The sequence below is a fragment of the Anser cygnoides genome, chromosome 12, assembly GCF_040182565.1.
Source record: "Anser cygnoides isolate HZ-2024a breed goose chromosome 12, Taihu_goose_T2T_genome, whole genome shotgun sequence".
In the NCBI taxonomy this organism is placed as follows: Eukaryota; Metazoa; Chordata; class Aves; order Anseriformes; family Anatidae; genus Anser; species Anser cygnoides.
Genome location: NC_089884.1, coordinates 12,356,512 through 12,374,776, shown reverse-complemented (window position 1 = coordinate 12,374,776; position 18,265 = coordinate 12,356,512). Strand labels below are relative to the sequence as shown.

The 18,265-nt window shown below is 56.1% G+C and overlaps 2 protein-coding genes and 2 non-coding genes across 4 annotated transcripts; 3 read left to right on the top strand and 1 right to left on the bottom strand.

Annotated features, from left to right (window-relative positions):
- The first annotated feature begins 298 nt into the window (after positions 1 to 298).
- On the top strand, positions 299 to 3,652 carry LOC125181225 (C-signal-like). Its single transcript, XM_048055446.2, has 6 exons — positions 299 to 1,517; positions 1,873 to 1,924; positions 2,068 to 2,255; positions 2,576 to 2,734; positions 3,011 to 3,130; positions 3,425 to 3,652. The coding sequence occupies exons 1-6, from the start codon at positions 1,371 to 1,373 to the stop codon at positions 3,536 to 3,538; spliced, it is 780 nt and encodes a 259-aa protein (XP_047911403.2). The 5' UTR covers positions 299 to 1,370; the 3' UTR covers positions 3,539 to 3,652.
- A 6,035-nt stretch (positions 3,653 to 9,687) lies between these two features.
- TRNAK-UUU (transfer RNA lysine (anticodon UUU)) lies at positions 9,688 to 9,760 on the bottom strand. The gene has a single exon. It is a non-coding gene; the product is annotated as a tRNA-Lys (tRNA).
- Positions 9,761 to 10,342: 582 nt separating this feature from the next.
- Positions 10,343 to 10,414, top strand: TRNAH-GUG (transfer RNA histidin (anticodon GUG)). Its single transcript has one exon. It is a non-coding gene; the product is annotated as a tRNA-His (tRNA).
- A 262-nt stretch (positions 10,415 to 10,676) lies between these two features.
- Positions 10,677 to 17,692, top strand: LCAT (lecithin-cholesterol acyltransferase). Its single transcript, XM_013176745.3, has 6 exons — positions 10,677 to 10,918; positions 13,624 to 13,780; positions 14,256 to 14,371; positions 14,719 to 14,814; positions 15,108 to 15,332; positions 16,520 to 17,692. Exons 1-6 carry the CDS (start codon positions 10,771 to 10,773, stop codon positions 17,128 to 17,130), a joined length of 1,353 nt encoding a protein of 450 aa, XP_013032199.1. The 5' UTR covers positions 10,677 to 10,770; the 3' UTR covers positions 17,131 to 17,692.
- Positions 17,693 to 18,265: the final 573 nt, after the last annotated feature.

Below are 18,265 nucleotides of genomic sequence, written 5' to 3'. Positions count from 1 at the left end.
AATGTCCAGCCTCCCTGGATCCCTTTGCCTTTCAGAACCACCTCCCAGGGCACTCTGTCAGCCAGGTCTCTAAATTGGCAAAAGTCTGCCCTCTGGAAACCAAAGGGCAATCCCAAGCACAAATAAAGGCTGGGAGGGGTGTGTGGAATGGATTGAAAGCAGCCCTGATGAGAAAGACCTGGGGTTGTTGGTTAACGAGAAGCTCGACATGAGCCAGCAATGTGCGCTTGCAGCCCAGAAAGCCAACCGTATCCAGGGCTGCACCAAAAGAAACATGGCCAGCAGGGAGATGGAGGTGATTTTCCCTCTCTACTCTGCTCTTGTGAAGACCCCACCTGGAGCCCTGCATTCAGGTCTGGAGCCCCCAGCACAAGAAGGACATGGAAGTATTAGATCGAGTCCAGAGGTGGGCCACAAAGATGATCAAGGAGCTGGGGCACCTCTCCTATGAAGACAGGCTGAAGGAGCTGGGGTTGTTCAGCCTGGAGAAGAGAAGGCTCTGAGGAGACCTTATAGAGGCCTTCAGTACCTAAAGGGGGTCTACGGGAAAGCTGGGGAGGGACTCTTAACAGGACAAGGAGTAATGGCTTTAAACTAAAAGAGGATAGGTTTAGATTAGATATAAGGAAGAAATTCTTTACTATGAGGGTGATAAGGCACTGGAACAGGTTGCCCAGAGAAGCTACTGATGCCCTATTTCTGGAAATGTTGGATGGGACTTTGAGCAACCTGTTCTAGTGGGAGGTGTCCCTGCCCATGGCAGGGGGGTTGAAACCATATGATCTTTAAGGTCCCTTCCAACCCAAACCATTCTGATTTTATGTTCTGCTAACTGCCTTCCTAACTTCACTAGGGATCAAAAACTCCGTCATTTTGATCACTGTGCCCAAGATAGCCTCCAACCATCCCATCACCCACAAGTCCTTGCCTGTTTGCAAACCACAGGTCAAGTGGGGCACCTTCCCCAGTTGGATCCCTCACCATCTGAGTCTTCTGTCACCCTCCCTTATCCTTTTTAGGTAAGGTCTGTGTCCCTGTGTGTTCTTTATGGCTTCCTCCCTTTTTCCGTATCTGGTTTTGCACTGGAAAAGGGCCTTGACCAGATACCTCTGGAGCAAACACTGACCTTCCACACACCTTACAAGCAGAGTTTGCCATAAAAAGCAAGGTGATTTTTGCGCTTCAGTAAGGAGGGATGGCTCCCAGCCAGGAACCGGGTTCCTAGAGAGTTCAAAGAGCTGGAGAGATTGCACCCAGAGCCAAGGGTTTGTGCAAGCCCTGTGTGGGTGGGGTGGCAGCTCAACACACTATAAGAAGCATTAGGGAACTGAACAAACAATGAACATTGGAGCAGAGGCAGGAGAATCAATATGGGAGAGCTTCGTGTCCGCTCCGTTCTGGTGACTGGAGCCAACCGAGGAATCGGCCTGGGGTTTGTCCGGCACTTGCTGGGGCTGCCAAACCCACCCGAGTGTGTCTTTGCAGCCTGTCGGGACCCCAAGGGACAGCGAGCACAGGTGAGGCTGGTGGCGGTGGGGGACAGCAGGGCAGGGCAGCGCCCGGTGCAGGAGCAGCCCTGTGGTGCGAGGCGGGGATGTGTGAGGGTCTCCATCACGGGGCTGCAGCCCTGGGCACAGTCCCAGGGCACAGAAAGCCGGGGTAGGACGGCCATGGGATGAGCTGTGCCCAGGGCTCCTTGGGGCTGGGCAGGGAGCTTCTGCTGCTGGGGCAGGTGATGGCCATGGTGGGCAGAGTGAGACGCGTGGTACATGGAGGGAGCAGGACGCTGGGCATGAGGTGGTGCCAGAAAAGGCTGAGCCTCTGTGCAGCCAGTCCTGCCTTTCCATGCCCACATCATCCCATCTCTTTCAGGAGCTGCAGAACTTGGCTTCCAAGCACCCCAATCTGGTCATCATCCCACTTGGTAAGTGCCCCAGCCGTACCCCGAGGCTGAGGGTCCCTTGCCTGGGCTCCCCGCTCTGCCCACACCACTCTGACCCCCAGCACCATGCGTGGTGGCAGCCCCTAAGGGGATCGGGTGCTCACCTCCCCGCCTTGCCCCTGCAGAAGTCACCGAGCCCGCCAGCATCAAGGCAGCTGCAGCCAGCGTCGGGGAGCGCCTTAAGGGCTCAGGTCTCAACCTCCTCATCAACAATGCTGGAATTGGAAATAACAGTTCTCTTGACAACGTGACACAGGAGGACATGTACCAGATGTACGCCACCAACACCATTGGGCCCCTGCTGCTGAGCCAGGTGAGGCCCTCACCACAGCTCCAGGAACATCCCTGCCCTGCGGCCCCACGGCCCTCCCAGGAGCATGGAAAGTATGCTCCTCCCGGGAGCATGTCCCACTGGTCCTGGTGGGACAGGGCCCAGCTCCACTCTTGCTCTGGTGACGGGCCCAGCACTCCCAAGCTCCCACAAGAAGCTGGTGGAACTGACTGGGGCTGGTGCTAAGGGGCAGGGGGAAGAGGAAGGCGGCTGCTGGTGGAAGCACTGCCCACTGTGGAAGGAGCTGGTCCTCTCCCCTGCACCACCTCTGTGTGGACCCACCACTTCTCCTCTCCTCTCAGGCATTCCTGCCCCTGCTGAAGAAGGCTGCCCAGGGGAGCCCGGGCTCAGGGCTGAGCTGCAGCAAGGCAGCCATCATCAACATGTCCAGCTATGCTGGCTCCATTCAGGACGTCTATCTCTGGGAGTACGCACAAGCTCTCTCATATCGCTGCAGCAAGGTACTGCCACACTGCTGGGCATGAACCTGGACATTTTCCCTTCTGAACAATCTTGCATACCTCCCAACCTTCCCCTCAGTCCCTGCAACTCTCACGGCTGCAGCTGAGCTCCAGTCTGTCGCTGTTTCCCTCCCATGGCACATTCCTGTGCCTCATCCCTGGCCAGACCACAGGGGGCCTTGTCTGGGCTGGGCATCTGCATGGGGAGAGTGCTGTGGGGTCTGCACATATCCCCATCCTCTTCCCCACCCTGATCCCTGCGGTGTCTCCCCGCAGGCTGCTCTGAACATGCTCACCAAGTGCCAGTCTTTGGGGTACCGGGAACACGGCATCCTCTGTGCTGCTTTCCATCCTGGCTGGGTGAAAACAGACATGGGAGGCACAATAGAAGATAAGGTAGGAGAGTTTTTGACCAACATTTGGAAGAACCTCTTGTTTTGGGAATGTAGAGCTTTCTGTGGACTGAACACTTCCATACATGCTGGGCTGTGGGATAGCTCTTTGGCAGGTGCCCTGAGGCACATGAGGGGATGAGATGACAAGACAAGGGCTCTTCTTGCTCTGTGCTGGCCTTTCCTCCTTCACCCCAGAGAGCCCCAAGCCCTCGTGCAGGGAGACAGTGAACCAAGCAGGCGCCAGGGCAGATCCTGGCCACCCCTTGGGCACACACGGTTGTTTCTGTCCCTGCAGACCCGTGTGACAGTGGATGTGAGTGTGCGAGGGATGCTGAATGTGATCTCCTCCCTCTCTGAGAAGGACACCGGGACCTTCCTCGACTGGAAAGGGAAAGTTGTGCCCTGGTGAGATGCTGGCCCAGCCTCGTGCCCGGATCCTGGCAGTGGTCCCTTTGCTGCTACACTGAGTTGTGCCTGTGTCTTAATAAACTCGTGTCTGTAAGAAATAACAGCACTGTGTGAGCCTTCTTTTTGCTTGCCTTTTAACTACCATTGCGAGTCTTCACTAATGCTTTGGGAGAACTCTTCAGAGTTATTTTGCAAGTAATTGAGCTCGGTTGGTCATATTGGCTGATCTCTGGCTAGGGGCCTGGCCATCATCCCAGTAGGGCTTTGTGCCTGGGCACAGAGGGTCCTACCCCTCGGTTATCTATAGTCCCTCATCTCCCAGGTGTCTTGCAGGAACATTAGCAAGAGAGCATCTTCACAATACATCTATACCAGGTGTGCCATGAAAAGAGAGGCTTGTGTTGTGTGTAACACCAGTTTGCCTCCCCAAGGAGAAGCACCACTAGCTTCCAAGTTTCTTTTGCGGCAACAGCAGAGCAGCCCTTCTCATGGAAAATGAAAGTAGAAGCAAGGAATTAAGCAGCAAATCCTGCTTGCAAAAGTAGCTTTATTTAAATAATCATTGATTCGTGATGATGTTACGTGGATTCATCATGCTTATACACAAACCTTCAAGGACTCTTTTCCTCTTTTTATTATCACTGTCCATTAGCTTGACCTTATTGTACCCACTGGATATCTGTTTAACAGTAATTTCCTGCACCACTTGCTCTGGGCAAGCAGTGCCAAGAAAAACTTTCTTGACTGAAATGGGAATCAGCGGGACAGAGCCTGCCTGAGTGGTGATAATGCAGTGCGTGAGCAGCTATTGGAGGCAACAGAACAGGCCATGGCTTGCAAGAACTGCCACAGAAATCACACATGAAGCCTTACAGCCTACAATTGTCTGCAACAGAACTGTGTGCTCATGACAAATTAGAGGGCAGCTTACCAAAACCAGAAGTATTTCTGGAGTTCCTTTCAAAATGAGGAAGCAAGAAGGCAATACAGAATCTAGGAAGTCTAGGTGTGAAAGAAATATCATGTCATCACTCATCTGAACACCTGGGGACCATGTCATCCCTGAGACAAGGGCAAGACCACTTACTGCTGCTACTACAAATCTAGATTTGCCAGCCAAGAGGAGAAATAGCAAGAGCATCTGGCATATTAAAACAGAAGAAACTACAGCTTTCATGAGGAAATGTACAATCTCACACAACCAGTAGCAGAGGGAGCAGCACAGGAGGGTCCAGCAACTGAGGTGGCTGGATTTGGAAAAGCGAGATGACACATCTGCACAGTAGCAGAGCAGCCTTGGATTTTGGCACCAAGCAGGCAGGAGTAAACAGTCTCCTCCACCGTCAATGAATGTCTGGGCCACATCCAGCAGGGCACATGCTGTCTCAGAGAATTCTCCACCTAAAAGCATCTCCTGGTGGAAATAGGATGGGCAAAAGTCTTGTGATGGCAAAAAAGAGCTTCTCTGGGTTGAGTCCACAGTCTGAAATAAACAAAAACAAACCTGAGCACCAGACTGATACCATGAATTTCAACTTCTTCTTCCATTTGTCCTTTCAGCACCTAGAGCTGCCCTGGATGGCACATACATATGAATAAGACTAAAGCAGATACCATAACTGGAGTTTGTTTTCTTCATAACAATCTGTAAAGTGTATCTTTTAGATTCATGGCTAACATGTCATTGATAACACACCACTGTTTTGACTGTTTGCCGAGTGGTGCTTGCACAGCATCAAGGTTGTCCAGACACACACACATTAGCCCCTTGCTTCACTTATTTTTTGCTAATATCAAGTCTAAAATTTTGGTCACTTGAGACAAGTAGTCAGATTTCCCTGGGTCAGAGGACAAGTTCCTCTATTAGTTTCCCAATAGTTGGACTAGGGGAGTAGAAGGGGGATTTTCAAGCATTTTCTTCTTTATTCTTATTATTCTGACCTCCCTGTGGCATTCGAAACAGCCTGACTCACCCTTCCTTTCAACAGACTGGCATTTCAGGGGTGATTCCCATTAAGGCTGCCCAATTCTGCAGCCCTTGAGCCCTTATGGTGCTCCAGCCTTGGGCTCCACCATGTGACATTGAGGCTCGGCTCTTTGGTCCCCCAGGCACTGATTTGGCAAGAGTTTTGTTTTCCCTCCTGCTGTTGCTAAACATAGACACCATGCCCTGGGGTATGGCATCTTGTCCATAAAGGACATCTTGGACAGCCACTGTCAGTGTCCATGTGGAAAACCCAACAGGAGCAGCCCATGGAGAGGAAGGACATCTGCCATAGCTGTTCCGCATCAAATGCCACTGTGGTCATCGAGACCTGGGGTGGTGGGGCAGCACCTCTGTCTCCAGCAGTACCCTTTCATAACAGGGTACAAGGAGGCTGTTTAATCGGGCTTAGGTTCAGGTGATGAAATGGGAGCAGAAGGTCTGTTGCCAAAATCAGAATCATCATCCTCATTATCAGTTCTTCATGCCTGTATCTTTTCAATGGTGTCACTCTTGGAGACTGGCCATGTATACTCCTTGTCTAGCTGTTGTAAAGCCAGAGGTCTGTGGTTAGTTTCTATTTGTCAAAGTAATTACTCTTAACATGACTACAAGATTCAAAGGCAGCCACTAGAGCTTGTTGTAAAGCACCTTGACCTTTCTTGCCTTTAGGAAAAACAGGAGGAACTTTCCTCCTGCTTTTAGCAAAGTGTCTGTGAACATCAATGTCTCCTCTCTGTTTTTCTGTTATTCCAGCTGGAACAGTGAATAGTGAATAACTCTGAATTCAGAGGCTCACCCTGGAAATCACTCAGCTTTCCCCTTTCCTTTCCCTCACCCTCCCACTCTGCGAGAAGGGAATGCCCTGCTCCCTGCCAAAACCACCCTGTGACCCCAACCCACCTGTGGCTTCACACAGCCCCACACAGCCCCAACCCAACTTGCTCTTCCCTGGGAGGCAGAAGATGTGTGATGCTTCTGCAGCCAACCCACCCTGATGGACCTTTTCTTCCCATCCTGACCAAGCTGCAAGCTTGTGCAGAATATTTGGACATTAACCCAGCAGGAAAGGGAGGGAATGGGGACGTGCTCCTGGAGGACGGCTGTCCACTGGAAAGGGGTCCAAAGGAGGCCAGAGAGAAGAGGCCACGGTACAGGTGGTCTTGGGAAAGGTCTGGAAGGCTGAGGAAGGACCCTGCTGCTTTGGGGAGCACAGAAGATTTGGGGGGAGAGGAAGGTCTGGCAGCCGTTTCTGAATGAGAGGCTACTGGAGGGATCTTTGGCTGCGCACGTGCACAGCAAATACTGCTTCAGAGGCCCCTGGCTCCTGTGTCAGCCCCCGCCGCAGAGCCCTGAGCCCACCCCGGCGTTGTCTGGGCTTGACAGTACATTTTGCAGCTGCATTGCCGTGCTGAGGAGGATGGGGGATGGCGACACCCCATCCCACAGACAGCCTGGAGAAGGAAGATCAAGGCGAGGAGAGCCCCACTGCCAGCACCCCCTGGGGAACAGGGTTTTGGCTGCAGCACCTCCAGCGATGCAGAACTTCATGGCAGAGGTGAAACCCATTCCGTGCTGAGGAATGATCCTGACACGCTGCAGGTCTGGCAAGCGGAGGGGCCAGGGGCACCAAAAGGCACGTGGAGATCTCTGTAGTGCACCAGGAGGTCTTCAGTTTGAGAAAGTGTTTTAAACCACCGCCTTGAGTCTTTACCGGCCTTCAGGCTACCGAAACATGGAGTTTCCTTTGTCTTAGTGCCCCCTCCTGTCGGCTGTGCAGAACTCACTTCGGACAGCAGCTCTCAGAAAAGAAATTAGAAGTAACTGAGCAAGATAGGTCCCTCTGGGAAAGTCACTCGGGGCTCAGCTGGCGAAGGAGCCACTTGTGCATGGGGAGGGGAGGCTTTTTATTTGCAGACTGTTTTTTTTTTTTTTTTGTTTTTTTTAATTCATACCTTATTCACTTTAGAAAGCAAACAGAGCTAGGAGCAGCAAATGAGGAAATGGTTCCACCAGGGAGCCGTGCCGCAGCTGTGGGAGGGGATGGGTGGCCACGGTGGGCTCAGGGCAGCCGCTCTGTCCTCCTTTTGGGCAGGGGAGGTGCCACCGAGGAGCCCCGGGCACTGGGGATGCTCCTGGGCAGGTGCGCAGGTTCTTCCTCCTTTTTTGAGAGCAAGCTGTGGAAGTGAAGGAGCTAGAAACAGAAACAGAGGGCAAAATTCATTGCTCGTTTGCCTTTAGGATTTGCAGTTTGTAGGGAACTACTTGCACACTCCTCCAATCTTCATTTACTCTTGTACTGAATATACATATTTCTTTACTCATACAAAGTTCCCAAAGTGTTTTCCCTTCTAAAGATAATGCAGAAGAAAGAGAATAAAAATAATCTACAGAAGTTGTCTTTTAGCAGCAGAAGCACCTGTTCTACTTTTGCACAGCTGAGACACGGAAGGAAATACAAGATGTCTTCATCCGTGTTTTTTTTCCACAGAAAGACGGGTTTGGATATAAGGCCATTAAGCTTATCTGAAGAATAACACACTGAACTTGAATAACTGATGTACGTTCAAGTTGAAAAAAATCCTTGTGCAAAAATGTCAAAATCCCCAAAGGGATATTTTTCATCCAGAATTACTCAGCTTTCTCTTAAAAGAATTTCTAGCTTGTCAAAATAATCCGAGATTGATATGAGTGTGTGCAGTGCAGTTCAGGTGGCCCCATGTGTCACTGCAGCCTCTGCTCTCACACAAATAGTTTTTGCCTTAATGTGAAGGAGGGCTCTGCTTGGGCGTGAGTGGGTTTGGGGTGCTGGGCAACCCCGTGGCAAACTGCTCTAGCACCAAGCCTTCCTGAGAGGTGAAGGAGCAGGAGAAGGTGAGCAGGAAGGACTGAGAAAGGTAGAGAAAGGAGAAGAAGGAGGTGAAGACAAAGTCCAGTCTCAAATCCAAGAGCTGACCATGGATTGTGCCAATGCATGGGACAATCTGATGGACAAGCCCACTGTAGGATGGACAGTCCCAATGCAGAAGGTGGTACCCAGGGATGAGGCTGCCCCAGGAGGGGACAGTCTGAGGAATGAGGACATCCCAGAAGGAAGGTCCAATAATGTACAGTAATTAGGGAAAGTCCCAGTGGCTGAGGACAGTGCAGACAGATGAGATGGTCCCAAGGGAAACAGATCCAGGGGCTGAGACCTCCATGGGTAGGGACAGTCTGAGCAGATGTCCAGATACCAGCCCCACAGCCACACAGCTCGACCTCCCTGCTCTCACCTTGGGCCTCAGGACCTCAGCCCCATGGGTACCCCCAATTGTTCTCCATCCCCTAACCCTGGAGTGGGGCAGCAGGTCACCCCTGAGTCCCCCAACTCCAACCTGACCTCCGTGGGGTCTTCAAGAGGCCAAACCCTTTGCAGGCCCTTCGGATCTTTCCACACTCCGCTCAGTCTGGTCCTGGACAGGGTTGGGATGTGAACAGGTCCTGTGGAGAGCATCTGCAGGCAGCTGGAAGAACTGCTCTGGTGTCCTGCTGGCACCCCAGCACTCCTCCAGCACCCCACGCATTCACCAAGCTCCCTGTCCATCCTACAGAACCTTCTCCACAGCCAGAGCGCTCTCTGCTCCCCTGTTCCAGAGCCCCAGGGTCGAAGTAGACTATTTAAGAGATCTCAGGAGCTGGTTTCTCTTCTGCTGTCCTAATCCTGTTTCTCATGAGCACTTATTGCCCCTCACCCAAAAAGCAGGGGCTCATCGACAACCAGTTCTCCAGTGACACAACAGCACTCTCAGAGAGATGAGGGGGAAAAGTGCTTTGTTTTGGCCCTGCTTCTCAACCAGCCCAATGCAGAGCCTCAGGCACGGGTGCTGGAGCTGAGTTTTTGGGTGAGGGCGTCTCATATGGCTGCAAAGATGGAGACAGGGGGCAGCAGGAACCTCCTCAGCCTCCATCTCCAAGTGGAAGATGTCTGTTCCCCTTCTCCGGCAGCCTCACCACAGAGACCTGAGCAGAGTCCTTGGAAGCCCAGCCCTCCCATGCTGCGGGCTCTTCCTCTGAGGGTGTGCATGAGGGAAAAGAGGCAGCAGAGGGTGCCTGGGGCAGGCTGCAGCCCCTACAGGGCCACCGCAGCACTCGGGCTCCCCTTGCTCCCACCTAAATGATAAAGCTTTCGCCTGAACAGGGGCTTGAACCCTGGACCCTCAGATTAAAAGTCTGATGCTCTCCCAACTGAGCTATCCAGGCTCACATTTGGGATTTTGGGTGATGCTCAGAACAGCCCGGTGAGGCCCCTGTGTCCTTGTGCCACCAGGGTGATGAGATGGGGACTTGCTGCTACCACCAGGCTGACCCCAGAGCCCCTCTCCCTGCCCCTGCCCCTGCCCCGGGACGCTCAGCCCTGGGCAGGGAAGGGGCAGCTCCGCGGGGCAGCTCCGTCCATGCGGGGCCGGCTGAAGGCAGGACGGGCAGCGCCTGACCTGGGGGAGAGACGGGGCTGGGGACTGGGCACGTCCTGGGGCTCCTGCTTCTGAGAGCAGTGGCCTGGAGCAGCCTCTGCCCCATGCCAGTGCCCGGCTCCGCTCTCCCCGTGCAGCAGCAGCCCCGAAGCCTGCGCCCCAGCACCACCAGCTCCTCGCCCCGCACAGGGATGGGCCCGCGGAGCCACGGCTCCCGGGACACGCTGCGAAGGCCCAGCACGGCCTCCTCCAGCTCTGCCCCTTCTCCTGGCACCGCGGGATGCCCGAGGGCAGCCGTGGATCCTCTGAGGGAGGCAGGGGGGGAGCAGGGCCCGAGGCAAGGCCCGGAGCGCACGGCCTCCGCCGCGCTGCTGTGATCGTATAGTGGTCAGTACTCTGCGCTGTGGCCGCAGCGACCTCGGTTCGACTCCGAGTCACAGCAATGGTTTTGCAGAGATCCCGGTGCACAGGGGGCTGCCCTGGCAGGGCCCCAGCCCAGCGTCACCCTCTGGAGGCACGTGGCGGTCACCGTCCCCGCACACAGCTCAGGCACCGTGAGGCCATGGGTTGAGCCCCCAGGTCTGCTCACACCCGCGGGCAGGGCTCCGGGCATGCAGAGAGTCCATGGCACGTCCGCAAGGCTGGGCCTTCGTCCCTCCCCGTCCCTCCTCCCCATCACGGCCAGCCCCTTGCAGCTCTCCCCTCCCCTGCGGCCCGAGCGCCTCTGCCTGGACCTGCGTAAAATATAAAAGGCTGTTTGCTTGGCGACGTCCGGAGGGAAGCCCAGCCAAGCTGGCCATGGGGAGGACGGGCGCTGGGTTTGCGCTGCTGACGCTGCTGCTGCTCCCGCAGCCCGCGTCCCAGTTCTGGCTCTTCAATGTCCTCTTCCCACCCACCTCCACCCCAGAGGCACCCCCGACCAACAGCACGCCGCCCGTGGTGCTCGGTAAGGTCACATCTGCCCGGCCCCAGCCCGCCCGCCCGGGTGCTGGTGGTGAGGCCGGGGCACTTTGCAGTCTCTGCCCAACTTATCGGAGACCCCAGCGTGGCCGAGGGGGGGTCAGGGCTTGCTCTGCTCGGGGAGGGGTCTGCTGGCAGAGGCACAGGGGGCTGCAGCTCCCCACTGCTGTTCCAACGGGATGGGATCTACCACCCCTTGCTCCCCTGCCGTCTGCCCCAGCCCCGTGCTTGTTGCTGCTCCCCAGTGATGGTTGCTCCATCCCCTAATGCTGCAGGAGGGTGCCTGTCTCACATCAGACCACCCTGCCAGGGCGTTGGCGATACCAGAGGTGCACGGAGAGGCAGAAGAGGTTGGGGCACCACCTAGGGACGTGGGGATGGAGCACCGGTCCCGCTGCCTGGCCAGGGCTGCTTGCAAACACCTCCTGGTGGTGCACGGCTGTGGCCAGCCTTCCTGTGCCCCCTGTGCCGTCTCTGGGGACTTGGCATGGGATTTTGCCACAGGACCTGTTCTGAGCAGAGGGGTTATTTTTCTCTCTCTCTCTCTTTTTTTTTTTTTTTTAATCAAACGGAGTTTCCCTTTTAAAAAGAGAAGAGAAAAAGCAGAACGTCTGAAGGCTGACCCTTTGAACACCCGTGCCCATGGAGTTCTGCGTGTGCCAGGGCAACCCGCGCTGTGCACCACAGCCTGGCAGGGGCGGCCGTGCCCCCAGCCTCTGGCACGGCGTGGTTGGAGGGACAGTGCCTGGAGCCTCGGTGGCCAGGAGGCCCCAGTGGCTGTCACCAAGTAGAGCAGGGGGTGGCGTGGCACCGTCCCCTCTTCTCAGGATGGCCTGCAGCAACAAGAGCATCTCCACAACGCTCTTGCACCTGGCTGCAGCTTGCTCAGACCCCCATGCAGCCCCAGTCCAAGCCCCCCCAGCACCTCCCTTTCTCCCCATCCCAGCAGCAGGGGTTCCTGGCTCTGCCCTGCACCCCCAGCACTAGCCTCACCCCTGCCCTGTGCCCAAGCCATGGTGCTGGGGTGGTCGGGACACCATGGGCGTGCAGCCCATCCCCCTGGGCCAGGCGTCCCAGAAACCCCCAGTGCCCTTGGGACCCACGATAACCCCTCCGCCCCCACAGGAGCTCCCTTAATAATTACCTAATGTCCTCTCCGAGGCGAGGCAGAGCTCAGGACTACGCACACTGGGGCTGCTGGCTGCCCCGGGGGATGGGGGGGAGAAGGGGCAGCAGGAGGAGGGTGCCCAGCTGCCCCCAGCACCCTTGAGGGGGCAGTCCCCCATGGGACTGGGGGTGACCACCTGCCCCAGGAGCTGCCACCCGCTCTGCTCGCTCCCTGGGCAGGTCCAGCAGTCCTCTGCCCGCCCCATCCCACGCCTGGGGTCTCCTCCACCAGCATCCACTTGTGTACGGGGAAGGATGTGCTGACCCTCACCCTGCTTTAAAGGCAGGATTAGACCTTCCCCGTATCCACAGGGAGCCTCCACAAGGGTGAAGGAGCCATGAAGCAGGTTGAACAAGGCAACCAGCAGATCCCATTCCCCCCTTGCATGGGACGAGGCTTTTGGATGTCCCTGCATCCCTGGGAATACTCTGTCATGCCGTGGAGCTGTGGCTGTGGTGGGTGGGATGAGGCTGGAGCATCTCTGGGCGAGGTTGACCTTGCACCCCGCCGCAGGGACACTGCTATGGCTCTCTCAAACCCGTGTCCTTGACACAGTTGGGGTCCTGCTAGGGCTGCCGGGTTCACTCAGCACCCGGCGCTCCCATCCCACCAGCCTGGCAGCCACTGTCCCCTGTGGTCCCTTCACTTCTCATCCTTGTCCAGTGCTTTGGGGGAGGTCTCAGATCCTGCACGCTGGCCGGGAGCAATCTCCATAGTGAGCGTCCCCTGTCCCTGCCAGGGAACCGCGGCGCAGGTCCCAGAGGCAGAGCCCAGGTCACATGTGGCAGGCAGTGAACTTGGCTAAAACGGGGTTGTGTTTACCGTATGTGATATTTGCACTGAATTCCCACAGGGAGCGGTTCCGAACCATTTCAGAGACCTTGTTCAGCCTACATGGAGGGTTTAAAGTTCAGGAAAACAGTGTGTGGGCCTTGGGCATCAGCACTGGGACAACTTTCACCCTGGACACCTCCCCAGGGCCTCTGCTACCCTGGGCAAACCGATGGGTGTGATTTGTAGGGCAGGGGACACGGTGGGGCTGGGCAGCCCCAAGGAGCTCCGGCTCTATCCCTGTGGCTGCAGAGAGGAGAGGAGCATGGAAAGGCAGCCATGCAGGGGGAGATGCACCAGGCTGCTTCATGCTGGTGTATCTCCTCACGCTTGGGTGGGCGCTGGGTGGTGGCGGCAGCTCTTGGCTGGGTGTCGCAGCGCAGAGCGCACGTGGTGGGGAGAGGCAGCTCAGTGGTCCCCAGGGACGTGCTTTTAGCACGGTGCCACCACTTTTGTGCTCACCCCGCATCTCCAAGTGCCCTCAGATGCGTTGTGCTTGGCAGGGACCAGGACCTGGGCAGGCTGTTTTCCGTGGGTGCTGCTTCCAACAGCATCCAACAGCACGTCCAGGTCCCCGGGTGTCCCCAGCCAGGCAGCCCCAAGGGAGGATGGAGGCTAGGGAAGCATGGGACCAGGCAGCCCCACAGAGATGGGGTCTAGCTGGCCCTGGTCTCTTTCTGTGGTGCCTGCAGTGCCCGGGTGTCTTGGGAACCAGCTGGAAGCCAAGCTGGACAAGCCAGATGTGGTGAACTGGATGTGCTACCGCAAAACTGAGGACTATTTCACCATCTGGCTCAACCTCAACACATTCCTGCCAGTGGGAGTTGACTGCTGGATCGATAACACCAGGTACCGCTCACCCCCATCCCGGGAGGTCCCCAGGGAAATGACCTACCAGGGATCTCCCTCCCCTCTCCTCCCTCTCTGGCCTTGACCCAGCACACACACAGAAACACGGGAGCACCGTCCTGCCTGGACCGTGCATTCTGAACACAGCTCTCACCGGTGCTTTCCAAATGCCTGCCCCTTTTCCACATCCCCACCACGTGCTCGTGCCAGCCAGACTGTCCTCAGCACCTCCTAGAGATGCTGCCACCCTGCCCATGGCAGCAGGGCCAGAGAGACACTGCAGCCTGCTCCACGGAGCTTCCTGCCCAAATACAGGAGCCCAGAGCGACATGGGGACGCTGGCTCAGCACCAGTCCATGTCCCCATCCACACAAGACTTGGAAACAGGCCCCTGGGGCCAAGCTGCCACCTGGTGATCTCTACCCTGTCCCCCACGGACACAGCCCTGCTCCTATCTTCTGTCCTGTCCCTGCAGGGTGGTGTACAACCGAACCTCTCGGAAAATGTCCAATGCCCCTGGGGTGCACATCCGTGTACCTGGCTTCGGCAAGACCTATTCTGTGGAATACCTGGACCAGAGCAAACTGGCAGGTGAGAGAAGCCAGCTTCGTGGAGAGGCACAGGGTGTCCAGGGCTCCCAAACACCCTCCAGCAGAGGAGTCTCCACACTCACAAGGTTCATCCCAGCCTGGTTGTGCACAGCTGATGGAGCCCAGGTCACCCAGGCGTGAGGGACGCTGACCCCAGGGACACATTCCCTTCCCACTCCGAGTGCCTTGACCCCAGTGCGTCATGCTTCCAGGACACACACAGCCACTATCTCTGACCGGAACAATCGAGCTTATCAAAGGGAATTCTGGCTGTGAATAGGATCAGGGTGGAAAAAGTATAACAGGAGAAGACCGTAGACCTAATTCCCATCTGTTCTCTCTCTGCAGGTTACCTGCACACCCTGGTGCAGAACCTGGTGAACAACGGCTACGTGAGGGACCAGACGGTTCGGGCAGCCCCCTATGACTGGAGGGTCGGGCCCCGTAAGTCTAGGGTTGTGACCAGGTCACGCATGCGGGGAGGGAGGCAGGATGGTTCTCGGTGAGCAGGCCAGCACGCTGACAGGAGTAGGGGGATGCTTCAGCATGGAGGAACCCCTGGACAGGGCTGGCTGGCTGTGTCAATGAGCACTTGGCCACCAGCAGCACTCTAACGTGAATGTGCCTGGTGGCACTTCTGGTGGCTGTGCCCACACTTCTCTCCATCTGGGGCTCTTGGGGTCAGCCCTGTGGCCATGACTGAGCTGCCCACGAGTTGGTGCCTCTCTTGCCCACAGAGGAGCAACCTGAATACTTCCAGAACCTGAAGGCGCTGATAGAGGAGATGCACGATGAGTACCAGCAGCGTGTCTTCCTCATTGCGCACAGCATGGGCAACCTCAACGTCCTCTACTTCTTGCTACAGCAGAGACAAGCCTGGAAAGATCAGTACATCGGGGGCTTCATCTCCCTGGGTGCGCCCTGGGGAGGGTCCGTCAAGCCCCTGCGTGTCCTGGCATCTGGTGAGTGATTTCTCGTGTGCAGAGACTTCTTTGTTTTCTTTCTCTCCTGCAGAAATGGAAGGGTGGCAGTGAGCAGGGACCAGACACTGCGGTGGAAGAGGTGGGGGACAAACAGCCGGGGGCTAGGGGTGCTCCTTGAAACCAGAACTGCCCATCCTCGGCAAGAAAATGCTTCAGACACAAATTGTGGGGCCAGGGAAGCAGTCTGGGGAGCTCACCCTCTTCTCGCTGCCTCCCCAGACATCCACACTGCCTCCGATGGTGCAGGATTGTGAGGCAGATCGACCTTTGCTCCTAGCTGTACGACCCTTCTGTAGCAGAGGACACGGAGGCCACTGAAGGGACCCTCGCACTGTCCTGCACCACTTGCTGGCATCTCCCCATGTATCAGAGCCCATCCCCCATAAGCTTTTTTTCAGGCTTTAAACTCCCTTCACCCAGTTCCTCTTTAGCTTCTTTTCAGTCCAGAAAGCCACAATCAATTGCCTAATGCTGACAGCCCAAATATCTACAAGTCACAAGCTGAGACTCCAAAATGCAAGGAATTTATTTAAAATCATGTGCTTGAAAATTTTAACATCTGACCCCTTGCATCATTCTTAGTTGTTACACAGTCCAGAGAATTTTTTTTAAGGTCATCTAAGATCGTTGCACGGTCTTAGGACTCCAGACACACCAAAAACACCCAGGCTTGCAGGAGGCAATGCAGGTTGCCCACCTGCTATCAGCCCCCTTGGGCTCAGGTCACCCATGCGTGGAGGTGTAGGGCTTGCAGGGAAAGCCCAGGGCTGGGTTGGTCAGTGCCACCATACCTCCAGGTTTGTCTACACTAAGCCCCTTCTTCAGCTGGAGGGTTAAAGCCCGAGAGAAGAGTTTTGGTGTTTGTTCTGGATATTGACAGCCTTGCCACAGTAGGTGCATGCTGTGAGTCTAGAGTGGCTGAGAGGTGGCAAACCTTGGGCAAATGCTGAGTATGTTAGGCAGTATGTAGGGATCCATCGTGTCCTGCACATGCACTGCACAGCACACATGCTCCCTCTGACACCCTGGAGAGATGCAGAAATGGAGGGAAGAGCCCTGCTGAGGAATGAGGAGAAGACACACTGTTGTGAACACTGTTGGCCCCTCTCACCCTTACCTTGGTACTTTTCTTCTCCCTGTTTCTGATGAGTCCTTATGTCCTGCAGGTGATAATCAGGGCATCCCACTTATGTCCAATATCAAGCTGCGTGAAGAGCAGCGCATGACCACCACCAGCCCCTGGATGTTCCCAACAAGCCTGGCCTGGCCTGAGGACCACATTTTCATCTCCACACCCTCCTACAATTACACCTACCGGGACTACAAGCAGTTCTTCACCGATGTCAACTTGGAGGATGGCTGGTACATGTGGGAGGACATGAAGGACTTGCTGAAGGGCTTACCCCCTCCTGGTGTGGACACATATTGCCTCTATGGCACAGGCTATCCCACCGTGGAAACCTACATATATGATGAGCATTTCCCTTATGAGGACCCCGTGGACATGATTTATGGGGATGGGGATGACACTGTCAACAGACGCAGTTCAGAGCTGTGCAAGCGGTGGCGCAACCAGCAGAAGCAGAAAGTCCATATCCAGGAGCTGCGAGGCATTGATCACCTCAATATGGTCTTCAGCAACCTGACGTTGAGCTCCATCAATGAAATACTGCTGGGGAGCTTGCAGGTCGGGGCTGGCACCAAGGAGCAGGGAGAGCTGGGGCAGATGGGTGCTCTGAGATCCAGCCCGGAGGTAGGGAGGAGGGGGAAGAACTGAAGGAGATGGTGGCCAGCTTCCCTCCATGCTGGTATCCACCAGAAGCTGGCGTGCAGGGGGGTAAAGGACTCAGAGTTGGGTATCTATGAGAAGGAGCAAGACCAACAGCTCGGGTGGATGGGCTGGCACCCACTTCCACTCTGATTGTTTTTTTGTTTTGGGAACGGTGATTAATTACACTTCAGAGGCTTGTCACTTCCCACTAGCGGATGGATAATTAACCGCGCTGCCAGCTCATTAACATCACACTCGTGGATTATGCTGTGTGTGCAAGCCCTCATCGCTAGCAAGCTATCTTTAGACACTTCAGACCGTGGTGCCGTAGCCTTTGTCCACGCAGGACGGTGCCTTGCCAGGGTCTGTGAGCAGCCGTGTAGCACGGGCGGGCTCGCGGTGCCGGGGCAGCCACCGGGGTGGGCACGGGCAGGAGGACGGGCACGGCTTGCAGGAGAGCCCCCGCCAGCCTCCAGCATGCAGGCAACGAGCTGGGCCCCCAGTGCAAGACCGGCTTAGAATCAGCAGATCTACCAAATAATAAATATACCTGGCTTCTACACCTTGAGCCGCCTTCGTGTGGTATTTTGCAGCTCGGCTCCGCTAGTGCGACTGGGTGATAACCAACGTGTAGCTGAAACTCCGTGGTGAGCAGCGATGGGATGCAAGGGAAGGGCTCAAAGCTGCATCTGGGGAAGTTCAGGCGTGGTCCTGGGATAAAGTTCTTCCCCAAGAGTGTGGTTGGGTGCTGGAACAAGCTCCCCAGGGAAGCAGCCACGGCCCCAGGCTTGTCAGTGTTGAAGAAGCGTTTGGACAACGCTCTCAGACACATGGGCTGGCTCCTAGGTGGCCCTGTGCTGAGCCCAGAGGTGGACTCGGTGGTCCTTGGGGGTCCCTCCCGACCCAGGAGACGCTGTGAAATTCTCATTTCCTGACAGGACCGCAGGAGATGGGGGCTTTCAGAAAAGCCACACGGCCATCACGACCTCACGGTACAACCGGGCACGCCTTTGTGCCAAAATCTGGCTTCCTCGGGCGGCTTCGCTTCCCCAGCGGCTCCCACCGCCCGAGGAAAACCAGGCGGGTTGCAGCGCCGGGCACGGAGGCGGCTCGGCTCCTCCGCCCGCAGCCGGGCCCCGGT